Here is a 15,525-nt window from a genome sequence, read left to right as displayed (position 1 = left end):
CGGCCACCTGGATTGCTATGTCACCTAAGTGTGGGTATGTGTACTCTGCCTTGCTTTTCTCCTTACACAGTGTGGTGGTTGTACTCGGGTGGTAGCCGAGCTCCACCACAACTGCTCTCTCACTCCCCCTCCTGAAAGAGGAACACAGAGAAAATACAATCAAAAGGGCTCAAAGGTTGAGATAAGGACAGGGAGAATGCGCAGTAATTATTGTGACTGGCAAAACGGACTCAGCATAGGGAGACAGTCAGATTGATTGCCTATTCCTAAGCAGCTAGAAAAGCGAGAAACAAAGGAAAGGAACCAAAAGCACCTATCGCCCCCAGCCACCCTCTTCCACCTCCTCCCCCCAAGTAGCGCAGGGGAGTGGGGGAATGGGGGTTATGGTCAGTCTATAGCGCTTCTCCACCGCTCCTTCTCAATCCCTCTTGTCCCCTGTGCTGTGGGGTCCCTCCCACAGGATGCAGGCCTTGCTGAACTGACCTGGCGTGGGCTTCCCACAGGCAGCAGCTCTTCCAGAACTGCTCCCACATGGCTTCATACCATGGGCTCCATCCCTCAGGAGCACACTGCTCCAGCACAGGTCCCCCACGGGCAGCAGCTCCTGCCAGGTCACCTGCTCCTGCGTGGGCTCCTCCACGGGCTGCAGCGTGGAACCCTGCTCCACCGTGGTACTCCATGGGCTGCAGGGGAACAGCCTGCTTCACCATGGGCCTCACCACAGGCCGCAGGGGACTTCTGCTCCATGCCTGGAGCACCTCTCCCCCTCCTTCTGCACTGACCTTGGCACCCGCAGGGCTGTTCCTCACTCCTCTCACTCTCCCAGCTGCTGTGTTGTGTCTTTTTTTTCTTAAATATGCTCTCACAGAGGCGCAAAAAAACATCACTTACTGGCTCAGCTTTGGCCAGCAGTGGGGCCCTTGACTGATTGACGTGGTGAGACGCTCGAGTCCGTTGGGCACAGAGGCAGGGTCAGCCCCTGGTCACACAGGGATGCTGCTGCATTTTTTCTTTCTCTTATTAAAGCCAGACACACACACAGAGATGGGAGGCAGACGACAGCACAATCGTGGCGACTCTCCCTTTGAGAAGACATCTGGAAGGAACATTCAGCACTATCCAGGACAAGTAAGATGACCCCAACCCACATCCACCAGCCTCGAAGAGCAAGCAGGAAGGTGACATGATCGGGTGAGGATGGGAGTGACCGCTCCATGAGGATGATGGGACAGGGACGGCCTCAGTGGGTCACTGGAGACCCTCGGGCACAGAGGCAGGGGTGGCAGGGGTCACAGAGGGATGCTGCTCTGTTTGGTGCTTCTTCTCTTTCAGCCAGAATCCAACAGCAATGGGACCAGACCAAGGCACAATCCTGGCCGCTCTCCCATTGAGCAGTCAGCTGGAATAAGAGCTGACAATGCTCTCTATGACAGGTAAGATTGCCCCAACCCACACCTGCCGGGTTCTATTAGCAAGCAGGACAGTGACACAATCAGGCTAGTACGGGAGTGACATCTCCATCAGGACAACGAGAAACAGATGGCCTTGGTGACTCGCTGGAGACCCTCGGGCAGAGAGACAGGGGCTGACCATGCTCACAGGGGGATGCTGCTCCTTTTGGTGCTTCTCTTTTGCAGCCAGAATCATACTGCGATGGCACCAAACCACAGCACACTCCTGGCCACTCTCCCCTTGAGAAATCACCTGGAATAAGAGCTGCCAGCCCTCTCCAGGACAGGTAAGATCGCCCCAACCCACACCCCCGATGGTCCACAGCATGCAGGAAGCTGACAGAATGGGGGCAGGACGGCAGTGAATGCTGCATGAGGAAGACGGTCCACAGACAGGCTTGATGAGTCGCTACATGCTCTTGAGCTGAGAGGCAGGGGCTGCCCATGGTCACAGGGAGGTGCTGCTTTGTTTTGTGTTTCTTCTCTTTCAGCCAGGATCACACAGTGACAAGACCAGACCACGGCAAACTTCTGGCCTCTCTGCCCTCGACCGCTCAACTGGAAGGAAAATCTGCCAACGCTCTCCAGGACAGGTAAGATTTCCCCAACCCACACCCACTAGGCTCTAACAGCAAGCAGGACAGTGAAACGATCGGGGTAGGATGGGCAGTGACCCCTGGATCAGGATGATGGAACACGGACAGCCTTGGTGAGTCGTGGTAGACTCGGGCAGAGAGGCAGGGGCTGCCCAAGATCACATGGGGGTGCTCCTCCGTTTGTTTTGTCTTTTATTAAAGTCAGACACACACAGCGATGGGACGAGACCATGGCACAGTCCTGGCCTCTCTCCCCTTGAGAAGTCAGCAGGAAGGAACTTCCAGCACTCTCCAGGACAGGTAAGACCTCATCAACCTATGCCCAGCAGGCTGTAAAAGCAAGCAGTATGGTGACACGCTCAGGCCAGGAGGGCAGTGACCGCTCCATGAGGACAACGGGACACGGATAGCCTCGGTGAGTCTCTAGATACTCTTGAGCACAGAGGCAGGGGCTGCCATGGGTGCAGGGGGCTGCTGCTCTGTTTGGTGCTTTCCCACTTTCAGCCAGAAACAGCACAATCCTGGCCACTCTGTTCTCGAGCACTCAGCTGGACGGAGGAGATGCCAACTCTCTCCAGGAAAGGTAAGATCACCCCAGCCCACACCCGCCAGGCTCTAACTGCAAGCAGGATGGTAACAAGATCAGGTCAGGATGGCAGTGACCACTGCATGAGGATGACGGGACACGGACAGCCTCGGTGAGAAGACCCTTGGGCACTCAGGGAAGTGCTGCCCATGGTTACAGGGGGATGCTGCTCCGTTTGGTGCTTTTCCTCTTTCAGACAGAAACACACCTAGCGATGAGACCGGACCATGGCACACTGCTGGCCTCTCTCGCTTTGGGAACTTAGCCAGAAAAGATGCCAATGCTCTACAGGACAGATAAGAGAGCCCCAAGCCATTCCCCACCATGGTGTCACGCTTGGACCAGGAGGGCAGTGACCGCTCCATGTGGATGATGGGACAGGGACGGCCTTGGTGAGTCACTAGAGACACTCAGGCCCAGAGGCAGGGGATGCTCGTGTTCAGAGAGGAATGCTGCTCTGTCTTGTGGTGATTCTCTTTTAGCAAGAAATGCACAGCGATAGAACCAGACAATGGCACATCCTTGCCGCTCTCCCTTGAGAAGTTAGCTGTAAGGAAGAGCTGCCAACGCTCTCCAGGACAGGCAAGATCGCCCCAACCCACACCCACCAGGTTCTAAGAGCAAGAAGGATGGTGACATGATCGGGGTAGGACGGGAGTGACCACTGGATCAGGATGATGGAGCAATGACAGTCTCGGTGAGACGTGGTAGAGCCTTGGGCAGACAGGCAGGGGCTGCCCATGGTCATGGAGGGATGCTGCTCCTCTTTTTCCTTCTCTTATTAAAGCCAGACACACACAGAATTGACTCCAGAATACATCACAGTCCTGGCCTCTCTTCCCTTGAGAAGTCAGCTGGAAGGAAGAGTTCCCAACGCAGTCCAGCACAGGCAAGATCGCCCCAACCCACACCCACCAGGCTCTAATTGCAAGCAGGATGGTGACAAGTTCAAGTCAGGACAGGAGTGACGGCTGGATCAGGATGATGGGACACGGACAGCCTCGGTGAGTCGCTGGAGACCCTTGGGCACTCAGGCAAGTGCTGCCCATGGTTACAGGGGGATGCTGCTCCGTTTGGTGCTTTTCCTCTTTCAGACAAAAACATAGCTACCAATGAGATTGGACCATGGCACACTGCTGGCCTCTCTCGCTTTGAGAACTCGGCCAGAAAAGATGCCAATGCTCTCCAGGACAGATAAGACAGCCCCAAGCCATTCCCCACCACGGTGTCACCACGCAAATTGGGAATATGACACATTTAAGCTACAAGGAACATCTCCTGGACATGAGGAAGATGGGAGATGGACAGCCTTGGTGTGAGGCTGGGAGAACCTCAGTGATTCGCTAGAGACCCTCAGGCACAGAAGTAGGGGCAGCCTGTGGTCTCAGGGGGATGTTGCTCTGTTTCGTGCTTTTCCGTTTGCAGCCAGATTTACACAGCGATGGGACCAAATTACAGCACACTCCTGGCCACTCTCCCCTTGAGAAATCATCTGGAAGGAAGAGCTCCCAACGCAGTCCAGGACAGGTAAGATCCCTCCAACCTACACCGCCGATGGTCCACAGCAAGCAGGAAGCTGACAGAATGGGGGCAGGAAGGCAGTGAATGCTGCATCAAGAAAACGGGACATGGACAGCCTCGGTGAGTCGCTAGATACTCTTGAGCAGAGAGGCAGGGGCTGCCCATGGTCGCAGGGAGGTGCTGCTCCGTTTGTTGTTTTCCTCTTTTAGCCAGAAACAGCACAATCCTGGCCTCACTGCCCTCTTGCACTTAGTTCAACAGTAGAGCTGCCAATGCTCTCCAGGGCATGTTCATGTAAGATCGCCCCAACCCACACCCACCAGCCTCTAACAGCAAGCAGGATGGTGACTAGATCGGGCCAGGAGGGCAGTGACCGCTCCACGAGGACAAGGGAAAAGGACGGCCTCGGTGAGTCGCTGGAGACCCTCGGGCATAGAGGCAGGGGCTGCCCGTGTTGACAGGGATGCTGCTCCGTTTGGTGCTTCTTCTCTTTCAGCCAGAATCACACGGCGATTGGACCAGACCACGGCACAATCCTGGCCGATCTCCTGTTGAGCAGTCAGCTGGAATAATAGCTTCCAATGCTCTCTAGGACAGGTAAGATTGCCCCAACCCACCCCCACCACTGACCACAGTAAGCAGGAAGGTGACAGGATCAGGCTAGGACAGGAGTGACCGTTCCATGAGGATGACAGGACACGGACAGCCTAAGTGAGTCACTAGATACACTTGAGCAGAGAGGAAGAGGGTTTATGAACAAACCATAAATGTTTGTTCACTGTCTTTTGTATTATAAAAAACAAGGAGTTCTGTTTGAGGAGCAGGAGTTGCGAAAGCTCCCTGCTGAAGTAAGGAGCTGTATAATGCTTGGCTAGACACTATGAAAATTACTTTGCTTAATGTAACAAAAAAAGAGAACCCCCTTTCCTTCTCTCTTTCTGCATCTCAGTTGCCTCTTTTGTTCAAAGACACTGTTGCAAAGCTCATGTAACCATCTCCTGATAAGTTGTTAAACTAGTGTATCAACATCCTGCCTTTCTGTCTCATGCTGGGCCAACATGACCAAATAAAAAAAAAAAAAAAACAAGTTGAACCACAATGCTGAGGAAGACTACAGCCTTCATCTTAATAATAATAATAATAATAATAATACAATGATGATAATAGTACTACTACTAATAATATGTACAAACAAGTGATGCACAATGCAATTGCTCACCACCCGCTGACCAATGCCCAGCTTAACCCCGAGCAGTCCGGTCCCCTCCCCCCGGCTAGCCACCCCTATATATTGTTTAGCATGACATCAGATGGTATGGAATACCCCTTTGGCTAGTTCGGGTCAGCTGTCCTGGGTCTGTCCCCTCCCAGCTCTTACTGCACCCCCAGCCTGCCTGTTGGCAGGACAGAGCGAAAGTCTGAGGTGTCCTTGGCTTGGTATAAGCACTGCTCTGCAACAATTAAAACATCGGGGTGTTCTCAGCACTCTTCTCATCCTAAGCCAAAACACAGCATTCCACCAGCTACTAGGAAGAAAATTAATTCTGTTCTAACTGAAACCAGGACATCTATCCACCCCTTATTCCATACCATTTATGTCATGCTCAGGTTACACTCTTTTCCATACATTCTAATTAGTCACCTATAGTAGTCATGGTAGTGGTAACATACAGTATTATATAGCAATTAACATGGTACAATTCAGTTTATGGGCTATTCTCACCCAGTATTAAATCTCCTTGAGGTACACACCGGACCTCTCCGTTCTTTTGCATCACCCACCAAGTGTATCCAGGTCCCTGAGCAAAAACAATTCCACGAATGGGTTTGCCTTTTCCTGAGGCAGGAGTAGCCCAGACTGTTTTACCCAGCATATTTTTTACATGCACTACAGGAACTTTATCCCCATCTACAGTACGTAACAGGTTTGATTGGGCAGGTCCAGCTCGGTTGGCAGATCCCCTAGTATTGACTAGCCAGGTGGCCTTTGCCAAATGCGTATCCCAGTTTTTGAATGTCCCAGCGCCCATTGCTTTCAATGTAGTCTTTAACAGTCCATTGTACCGTTCAACTTTCCCGGAGGCTGGTGCATGATAAGGGATGTGATACACCCACTCAATACCATGTTCTTTGGCCCAAGTGTCTATAAGGTTGTTTCGGAAATGAGTTCCATTGTCTGACTCTATTCTTTCTGGGGTACCATGTCGCCATAGGACTTGCTTTTCAAGGCCCAGGATAGTGTTCCGGGCGGTGGCATGAGGCACAGGGTATGTTTCCAGCCATCCGGTGGTTGCTTCCACCATTGTAAGTATGTGGCGCTTGCCATTGCGAGTTTGAGGGAGTGTGATGTAATCAATCTGCCAGGCCTCTCCATATTTATATTTCAGTCATCGTCCTCCATACCAAAGAGGCTTTGACCGTTTGGCTTGCTTGATTGCAGCACATGTTTCACAGTCATGAATAACCTGTGCTATAGCGTCCATGGTCAGGTCCACCCCTCGATCACGAGCCCATCTGTATGTTGCATCTCTACCTTGATGGCCTGAGGTGTCATGGGCCCATCGGGCTATAAATAATTCACCTTTATGCTGCCAATCCAGATCCACCTGAGCTACTTCAATCTTAGCAGCCTGATCCACCTGCTGGTTGTTCTGATGTTCTTCAGTAGCCCGATTCTTGGGCACATGAACATCTACGTGGCGTACTTTCACAGCCAGGTTCTCTACCCGAGCAGCAATATCTTGCCACAATGCAGCAGCCCAGATGGGTTTGCCCCTACGCTGCCAGTTGTTTTGCTTCCATTGCTGTAACCATCCCCACAGGGCATTTGCTACCATCCATGAATCGGTGTAGAGATAGAGAACTGGCCATTTTTCTCGTTCAGCAATGTCTAAAGCCAGCTGAATGGCCTTCACTTCTGCAAACTGACTCGATTCACCTTCTCCCTCAGCAGCTTCTGCAACTCGTCGTGTAGGACTCCATACAGCAGCCTTCCATCTTCGATGCTTCCCCACAATACGACAGGACCCATCAGTGAACAGGGCATATTTCTTTTCATTCTCTGGTAACTGGTTGTACAGTGGGGCTTCTTCAGCACGACCCACCTCCTCCTCTGATGATATCCCAAAGTATTTACCTTCTGGCCAGTCCATAATCACTTCCAATATTCCTGGGCGACTGGGGTTTCCTATTCGAGCCCGCTGAGTAATTAGTGCAATCCACTTGCTCCATGTAGCATCAGTTGCATGATGCGTAGAAGAGACCCTTCCCTTGAACATCCAGCCTAGTATTGGCAATCGGGGTGCTAGGAGGAGCTGCGCTTCAGTACCGACCACCTCTGAAGCAGATCGAACTCCTTCATATGCTGCCAGTATCTCCTTTTCAGTTGGAGTATAGCGGGCCTCAGACCCTCTGTATCCCCGGCTCCAAAACCCCAGGGGCCGACCTCGAGTTTCCCCAGGTTCTTTCTGCCAGAGGCTCCAGGTGGGGCCGTTCTCCCCGGCTGCAGTGTAGAGCACATTCTTTACATCTGGTCCTGTTCGAACTGGCCCAAGGGCTACTGCATGGACTATTTCCTGCTTAATTTGTTCAAAGGCTTGTCGTTGTTCAGGGTCCCATTCAAATTCATTCTTCTTACGGGTTACTTGGTAGAGCGGGTTTACAATCAGACTGTAATTTGGGATGTGCATTCTCCAAAACCCCACAACACCTAGGAAAGTCTGTGTTTCTTTTTTTGTTAGTTGGTGGAGACATAGCTGTTATTTTGTTGATCACATCCATTGGGATTTGACGACGTCCATCTTGCCATTTTATTCCTAAAAACTGGATCTCTCGTGCAGGTCCTTTGACTTTATTTTGTTTTATGGCAAAACCGGCTTTCAGAAGGATTTGGACTATTTTCTTCCCTTTCTCGAAAACTTCCTCTGCTGTGTCACCCCACACAATAATGTCATCGATGTACTGCAGGTGTTCAGGAGCTTCCCCCTGCTCCAGTGCAGACTGGATCAGCCCATGGCAAATGGTAGGGCTGTGTTTCCACCCCTGGGGCAGTCGATTCCAAGTATATTGGACTCCCCTCCAAGTGAAAGCAAACTGTGGCCTGCACTCTGCTGCTAGAGGGATGGAGAAAAATGCATTAGCGATATCAATTGTGGCGTACCACTTGGCTGCCTTCGATTCAAGTTCGTACTGAAGTTCCAGCATGTCCGGCACTGCAGCACTCAGTGGTGGCGTCACTTCGTTCAGGCCGCGATAGTCCACTGTTAGTCTCCACTCGCCATTAGACTTTAGCACTGGCCATATGGGACTATTGAAAGGTGAATGAGTCTTGCTGATCACTCCTTGGCTCTCCAATTGACGAATTAGCTTATGGATGGGAATCAGGGAGTCCCGGTTAGTGCGATATTGCCGCCGGTGCACAGTTGTGGTAGCGATTGGCACTTGCTGTTCTTCGACCCTCAGCAACCCCACAACAGAGGGGTCCTCTGAGAGACCAGGCAAGGTAGATAATTGTTTAATGCCTTCTGTCTCTAAGGCAGCTATACCAAAAGCCCACCGGAACCCTTTTGGATCCTTGCAATATCCTCTTCTGAGATAGTCTATGCCAAGGATACATGGAGCATCCGGGCCAGTCACAATGCGGTGCTTTTCCCACTCATTCCCAGTCAGACTCACTTCAGCCTCCAATACAGTCAACTGCTGAGATCCCCCTGTCACTCCACAAATATAGATGGGCTCTGGTCCTTTATAGCTCGATGGCATTATAGTGCATTGTGCACTGGTGTCTACTAAAGCCTTATACTTCTGTGCGTCTGATGTGCCAGGCCATCGAATCCACACAGTCCAATAAACTCGATTATCCCTTTCCTCCCCCTGGCTGGAGGCAGGGCCTCCCTAATCCTGGTCGGAATCTTCTTCATTTCTGTGTTTGAAGGACTGTCTGCTGGAAGTTGGAGCAGCAAACTTTTCAGAGAATCCCTTCTTCCTGATTGTTTTCTTTTGCAACTCACGTACCCGTGCCTCTAGGGTCGTGGTAGATTTTCCATCCCATTTTCTCATGTCCTCTCCATGGTCTCGTAAGTAAAACCACAGGGTAGCACGGGGTGAGTACCCACCATATCGTCTTCCTTGTGTGGATGAACGACTACCCCTGATAGCTGAGACACTGTTCTGTACAGGTACGGAGGAGAATAATCTCTCTTCAAGTTGGTGAACCTTTTCAGAAAGTTTCTCCACAGTGTTCTCTTTTGGTCGGTGGACACTGGTTGGTTCAGGTGGGGATGAAGATAGATTCTCTTTAAGTTGGTGGAACTCTTCAGAAAGTTTCTCCACAGCTGAGACGCAGGCCTGTAAGGAAGAGGAGAGACTTTCTTCGTACTGCCGGAGTTGTTTAGCCACTTCATCCACTGTGGGTTCCTCATCCTCTTTCCAGGCCATTATTGCCAATGAGCTGGCATATGATGATGGTGCACTCCGTACAAACTTCCGCCACATGGGTCGCGTACACCTGACTTCATCTGGATCTTTGGATGTTTGTCTGAGGTCTGGATCCTCATAAATCACTTCCCGTACGGCTAATTCCCTCAGATACTGGATTCCCTTCTCCATAGTGGTCCACTTGCCTGGTAGACATAAAAGTTCTTCCTTGAAGGGATACCTTTCCCTCACAGCTGAGAGGAGACGCCTCCAGAGGCTGTGAGATTGTGCTCCATCTGCAATTGCTTTGTCAATGCCTGCATCTCTAGCAAGGGATCCCAGTCGCTTGGCTTCCCTGCCGTCTAATTCCACACAATTGGCTCCAGAGTCCCAGCATCGGAGCAGCCAGGTGACAAGCTGCTCACCTATACAGCGACCAAAATCTTTTCGCACATCTCGTAACTCACGCTCGTTTAGGCTTCGGGTAGTTACTGTTGATTTTTCAGCATCCTCATCTTCCTCCTCCTGAACCCTTGATGGCCCAGCGTCATCGTCGTCTCCATCGTCTCTATACCTAGCTTTGGCAGAAGATTCTCTGCGTTCTAAACGACCTGAATCTCTATACCATTTTTTCACCTTCTCTACAGGGGCAGCTTGCACTGCTACTGCTCGTTTCTCTGACCTTGTTATAGGGTCTGCCACAGAGGTTGGAATACCCTCTGCAGGGTCAACTTGCACTACTACAGCTTGTTTCTCTGAACCAGCTACAGGAGCTGGAGCGGCTGCAGGAGCTGGAGCAGCTGCAGGAACCGGAGCTGGAGCAGCTGCAGGAGCTGGAACTGGTGCGGCTGCAGGAGCTGGAACTGGAGCAGCTGCAGGAACCGGAGCTGGAGCAGCTGCAGGAGCTGGAACTGGTGCGGCTGCAGGAGCTTGAACTGGAGCAGCTGCAGGAACCGGAGCTGGAGCGGCTGGAGGAACTGGGACTGGAGCGGCTGCAGGAGTTGGGACTGGAGCGGCTGCAGGAACTGTGACTGGAGTGGCTTCAGGAGTTGGAACTGGAGTGGCTGCAGGAGCTGGGATTGGAGCATCTGCAGAAGCTGGGACTGGAGCGGCTGCAGAGTCCACCGTAGGGGTCACAGTGACCGTTGGATCTGTCACGGGACTTGGAGTGGCCGCAGGGTCTGTCACTAAGTTGATAGCAGTATCCATGGCAGCTCGATAGGCATGAGCCAGGCCCCAGCATGTTACAATGATTTGTGTTACTTTGGAACTTCCCGAATTGCGACACCTTTTTTTCAAGCATTCTACCAGTTTTTGAGGATTTTGCACTTGTTCAGGGGTGAATTTCCAAAACACTGGGGGTGCCAACTGGTCTAGATGCCTGCCCATATCCTCCCATACTCCCTGCCACCCACAACTATACTGCCTCCGGGCAGATCTCCGGATGAGCTTCCTAAGTAGTTGTTTAACTTTAAGCAGAACCTGAAGCGCATTCAGGAGGCAGAACAACAGGACTATGCTGGTCTGAGTATCCCAAGGATATTCAATATCTTGGAGAGCTATTGTAATAAACTCGGAGGATAAGAGGGTGGTGAAGGACGAAGGGAGAGTGATCAAGGAGGGTACAGGGGTGGTGAAGGAGAAAGGGAGAGTGATCAAGTAAGAAAAATTATCTTCCCCTTTCCCCTCCACAGATTGACTCCCTAATGAAAAAAGGCAACAGATATAATTGCTAATAGTTTCCAAAATACAGTTTCCAAAGTATAGAATCGAAGATGTTACTGAGTACAAATACCAGGTTAGAGTCATGGCCAGATATTTCATCATCTCATAAGCCACTGATACAACACACAGTACCATAATGGTCTGAAACCAGGGCCCGGAGAGGATAAACAACATGACAGAGAGCACATACGGAAAATAACGTGCTATAATACTCAATTTGGAAAACAGGCACAGCAGAGTTGAGATTAAAGCAATCAGCATTATGACAAGTGACTATTAAGCAGGTCTAATACTTACACCAATTTTAGTTTAACACACTCTGGTCAGATCTGCCGTTATCTCAACCTTTCGAGCCCCACGTTGGGCGCCAAGAAGACTGTCGTGGTTTAACCCGGCTGGCAGCTAAACACCACGCAGCCGTTCGCTCACCCTCCCCCTTCCCTCTCTGGGATGGGGGAGAGAAATGGAAAGTGAAGCCCATGAGTTGAGATAAAGACAGTTTAATAAGAGAGGAAAATAATAATAATAATAATAATAATAATAATAATAATAATAATAATAATAATAATAATAATACAATGATGATAATAGTACTACTACTAATAATATGTACAAACAAGTGATGCACAATGCAATTGCTCACCACCCGCTGACCAATGCCCAGCTTAACCCCGAGCAGTCCGGTCCCCTCCCCCCGGCTAGCCACCCCTATATATTGTTTAGCATGACGTCAGATGGTATGGAATACCCCTTTGACTAGTTTGGGTCACCTGTCCTGGGTCTGTCCCCTCCCAGCTCTTACTGCACCCCCAGCCTGCCTGTTGGCAGGACAGAGCAAAAGGCTGAGATGTCCTTGGCTTGGTATAAGCACTGCTCTGCAACAATTAAAACATCGGGGTGTTCTCAGCACTCTTCTCATCCTAAGCCAAAACACAGCATTCCACCAGCTACTAGGAAGAAAATTAATTCTGTTCTAACTGAAACCAGGACAGTATGCCGTCTCATAATGGAACAAGAAAAGATAATTCTCAAGACAAACTCTTCTTTTGAATTACAGAAAAAGAGAGCACTGGAAATAAGTGTCCATCCCCAGCTGCAAGAAGAGACACCAGTAATTGCTTCAGTCATTTTCAAAGTTGATTCCCCTGGAGGCCCAGGGACTTGGCAAGAGCTCCCTGTGCTGCTGAGCTGGGCTGGGCTCCTGGGCCCAAGGGGAGCTCCTGGCAAGTGGGCAGCACTGCAGAGATACAGCTCTGCCCAGGAGCAGCTCCTCTGCACAACACAGCAGGGCTGGGGGCACTGCCTGCAGGAGACAAGGGTGGCTGAGAGAAGGGAGAGAGATGTTAAAGGCAGTGTGGAGGGGGGATGTTGAGAGCTCACTGCAGGAGAAATCTTCACAGCCCTGAACAGGGTAAGTCTGTGGCTGCAGGGCAATGCAGCTCATGTTCCTGGTGCCATCTCCAGATTGGATGGAATATCCCACAGTCTACAGGAGCTTTCAGGAGAACACTCAATGTTTCTTTGGATAAGAGGAGAACAACAAGCTCCAGAGCATGGATTCTCTTCCATAAACAGAAGAGGGACAGGACACGAGGGTTCCTTCTTGAAGAGCCAGCTGCAGGCTGTGAAGGCAGGGTGCAAGCAGGGGTGCCCAGGGCTGTGGCGCAGAGCAGGGTCCCTGCTGTGCCCCAGGGGCTGTGTGCCAGGGCAGGGCCTATGTCATCTGCCAGGCTCAGCACTCAGTCTGCCTGGGGAGCTGCCCAGGGCGCTGAGGGGAGAAGCTGTGGGTGGAAAGAGCCCCCCAGCAGGACAGGACAGGGCAGGATCCTGCTGGTGCACTGAGGTTACTGTTTCCATGAGGCTGCTGCCTGGGGAAGACTTCTCACAGATACACAAAACGCCCAGAACACCTCAGAGTGTACTCCTCAAGGGAAAGTTCAGAGGAAGAGTTTCCTGAAGACATGTATTCTGTGCTTTGAGATTTCTCCTCCTGCTTTGTGGGTGGCAGTTAGAGATGGAATTTATTTCTCCGTTTTGATGAAGGCAGTGAGACCGCAGTTATTGTAAGGTCTTTTAGATCTGAGCTGCTCCATAGCTTTTGAAAACATGGAGTTATCCCTGAAAATTACCCTGGGACAGGAGGTGTCTACAAGGCCGATGTGAGTACACTGCGGATGGGATGGGTCTCTAAGCGATAGCACAGAGGAGATGTGGGGACAGGGAAGAAGTTCCCAGCAGGGACAGCTCGAGGCAGGGGCAGGGAGGAGAGAGGGAACTGCCTGAAACTCCAAGGGAGAGGGGATTCAGGCACTCCCTGACAGGCCTGCAGTGCAGGCACCTTCTCTGCAGCAACCCCCTGCTCTCCTCTGACACCCAGCACAGCCTCTGCCCTCTGGGGCTTTAGAGCATGAGCCACCTCCTCCTCAGCTGGACCTCCAGAAGAGGAGAGGAACCTGTTTCCTGCAAGGTGATACGCAGTTATCAGAATTATATGAGTACTTGCCCTGCAGTGTCACTTCTCTAGGTGGCATGCAAGCTTGGTAAGCAAAGGCTTCCCTGCATGCACATCTGCCTGTCTGTCAGCAGGTTGGACCACTGCAACGTTCTTTCTTATTTCTAAACCTGTGTGTGGTTCTCCCACTCTCTTTGTCTGGGGTGCAGGTGGGTGTAAGCTTCTGTTCTGACATGGACTGGCAGAGCCTTGCCCTGAGGGTGTCTCCTTGGGAACAAACTGCCCAAGCTTCATTTTAAAATGATAGGCATGGTGTCATGGAGTTGGAAGGGTAAGAGAATGAGCTCACATATTCCTCATTCAGCTCTGGGGACAGTGATTTCTTTTAGAGAAGCAGGTGGGTTGCTCAGGGAAGTTAGCCTAACTTTTCTCTGTTTTCCCCTCCATGGACAGGCAACCATGCCCAGAGGCAGCAAATGTCCAACAGCAGCTTCCCCATCAAATTCCTCCTCCTGCCATTCGCAGACACACGTGAGCTGCAGCTCCTGCACTTCGGGCTCTTCCTGGGCATCTACCTGGCTGCCCTCCTGGGCAACAGCCTCATCCTCACTGCCATAGCCTGCAACCACCGACTCCACACCCCCATGTACTTCTTCCTCCTCAACCTCACCCTCCTTGACCTGGGCTCCATCTCCACCACTGTTCCCAAAGCCATGGCCAATTCCCTGTGGGACACCAGGACCATTTCCTATGCAGGCTGTGCTACCCAGGTCTTTATGTTTGCTCTCTTTCTCACAGCAGAGTTTTCTCTCCTCACCATCATGGCCTATGACCGCTACATTGCCATCTGCAACCCCCTGCACTACGCGACAATAATGAACAGCAGAACTTGTGTCATCATTGCAGCAGCTGCCTGGGGCATTACTTTTGTCTATGCTATACTGCACACTGCCAATACATTTTCCCTTCCCCTCTGCCAAGGCAATGTCCTGGACCAGTTCTTCTGTGAAATTCCCCAGATCCTCAAGCTCTGTTGCTCAGATGCCTACCTCAGAGAGGTTGGACTTCTTGTGATTAGTGCCTGTTTAGCATCTGGTTGTTTTGTTTTCATTGTGCTGTCCTATGTGCAGATCTTCAGGGCAGTGCTGAGGATGCCCTCAGAACATTGCCAGCACAAAGCCTTTTCCACATGCCTCCCTCACCTGGCCGTGGTCTCACTGTTCATAAGCACTGCCACATTTGCCTACCTGAAGCCTTCCTCTATCTCTTCCCCTTTCCTTGATCTTTTGCTGGCAGTTCTGTACTCGGTGGTGCCTCCAGCAGTGAACCCCCTTATCTACAGCATGAGGAACAAGGATCTCAAGGATGCAGTTAGTAAACTGATTTTGGGGAGGTTGTACAGTACTCATAAAGATCCCTTCACTCTTCAGTGATGAATCTCAGTACATCCCCTTCCAGGCTTGTGTTTTGGTCATTCTTCTTCTAATTATATACTTTTTTTCTTTTTCTCATTATGTCTGTGTAGTGGGTTTATGTGGCAAGGTTTTGGTAGCAGTAGGCCACAGGGGTGGCTTTTGTGAGAAGGATCTACAAGTTGCCCAATGTTTGGTATGGGCCCCACTGCTGACCAGAGCTAAGCCAATAAGTGATGTTGTTTTGCACCTCTGTTAGAGCAGATCTAAGACATGGAAAAAAAAACACTGAGATAAACAGCAGCCGGGAGAGTGAGGAGTGAGGAACAGCCTTGCAGGCGCCAAGGTCAGTGAAAAAGGAGGGGGA

General features: G+C 51.1%; 1 protein-coding gene across 1 annotated transcript; it reads left to right on the top strand.

The window, feature by feature from the left end:
• Nucleotides 1–14,222: 14,222 nt before the first annotated feature.
• LOC311428292 (olfactory receptor 14C36-like) lies at nucleotides 14,223–15,179 on the top strand (the record flags this gene model as incomplete). The annotated part of the gene is made up of 1 exon (XM_084539816.1): nucleotides 14,223–15,179. The coding sequence occupies one exon, from the start codon at nucleotides 14,223–14,225 to the stop codon at nucleotides 15,177–15,179; it is 957 nt and encodes a 318-aa protein (XP_084395942.1).
• Nucleotides 15,180–15,525: the final 346 nt, after the last annotated feature.

This window comes from Aythya ferina (genome assembly GCF_964211825.1).
Source record: "Aythya ferina genome assembly, contig: HAP1_SCAFFOLD_37, whole genome shotgun sequence".
NCBI classification, from domain to species: Eukaryota; Metazoa; Chordata; class Aves; order Anseriformes; family Anatidae; genus Aythya; species Aythya ferina.
This window is presented reverse-complemented; position numbering and strand designations above follow the sequence as displayed.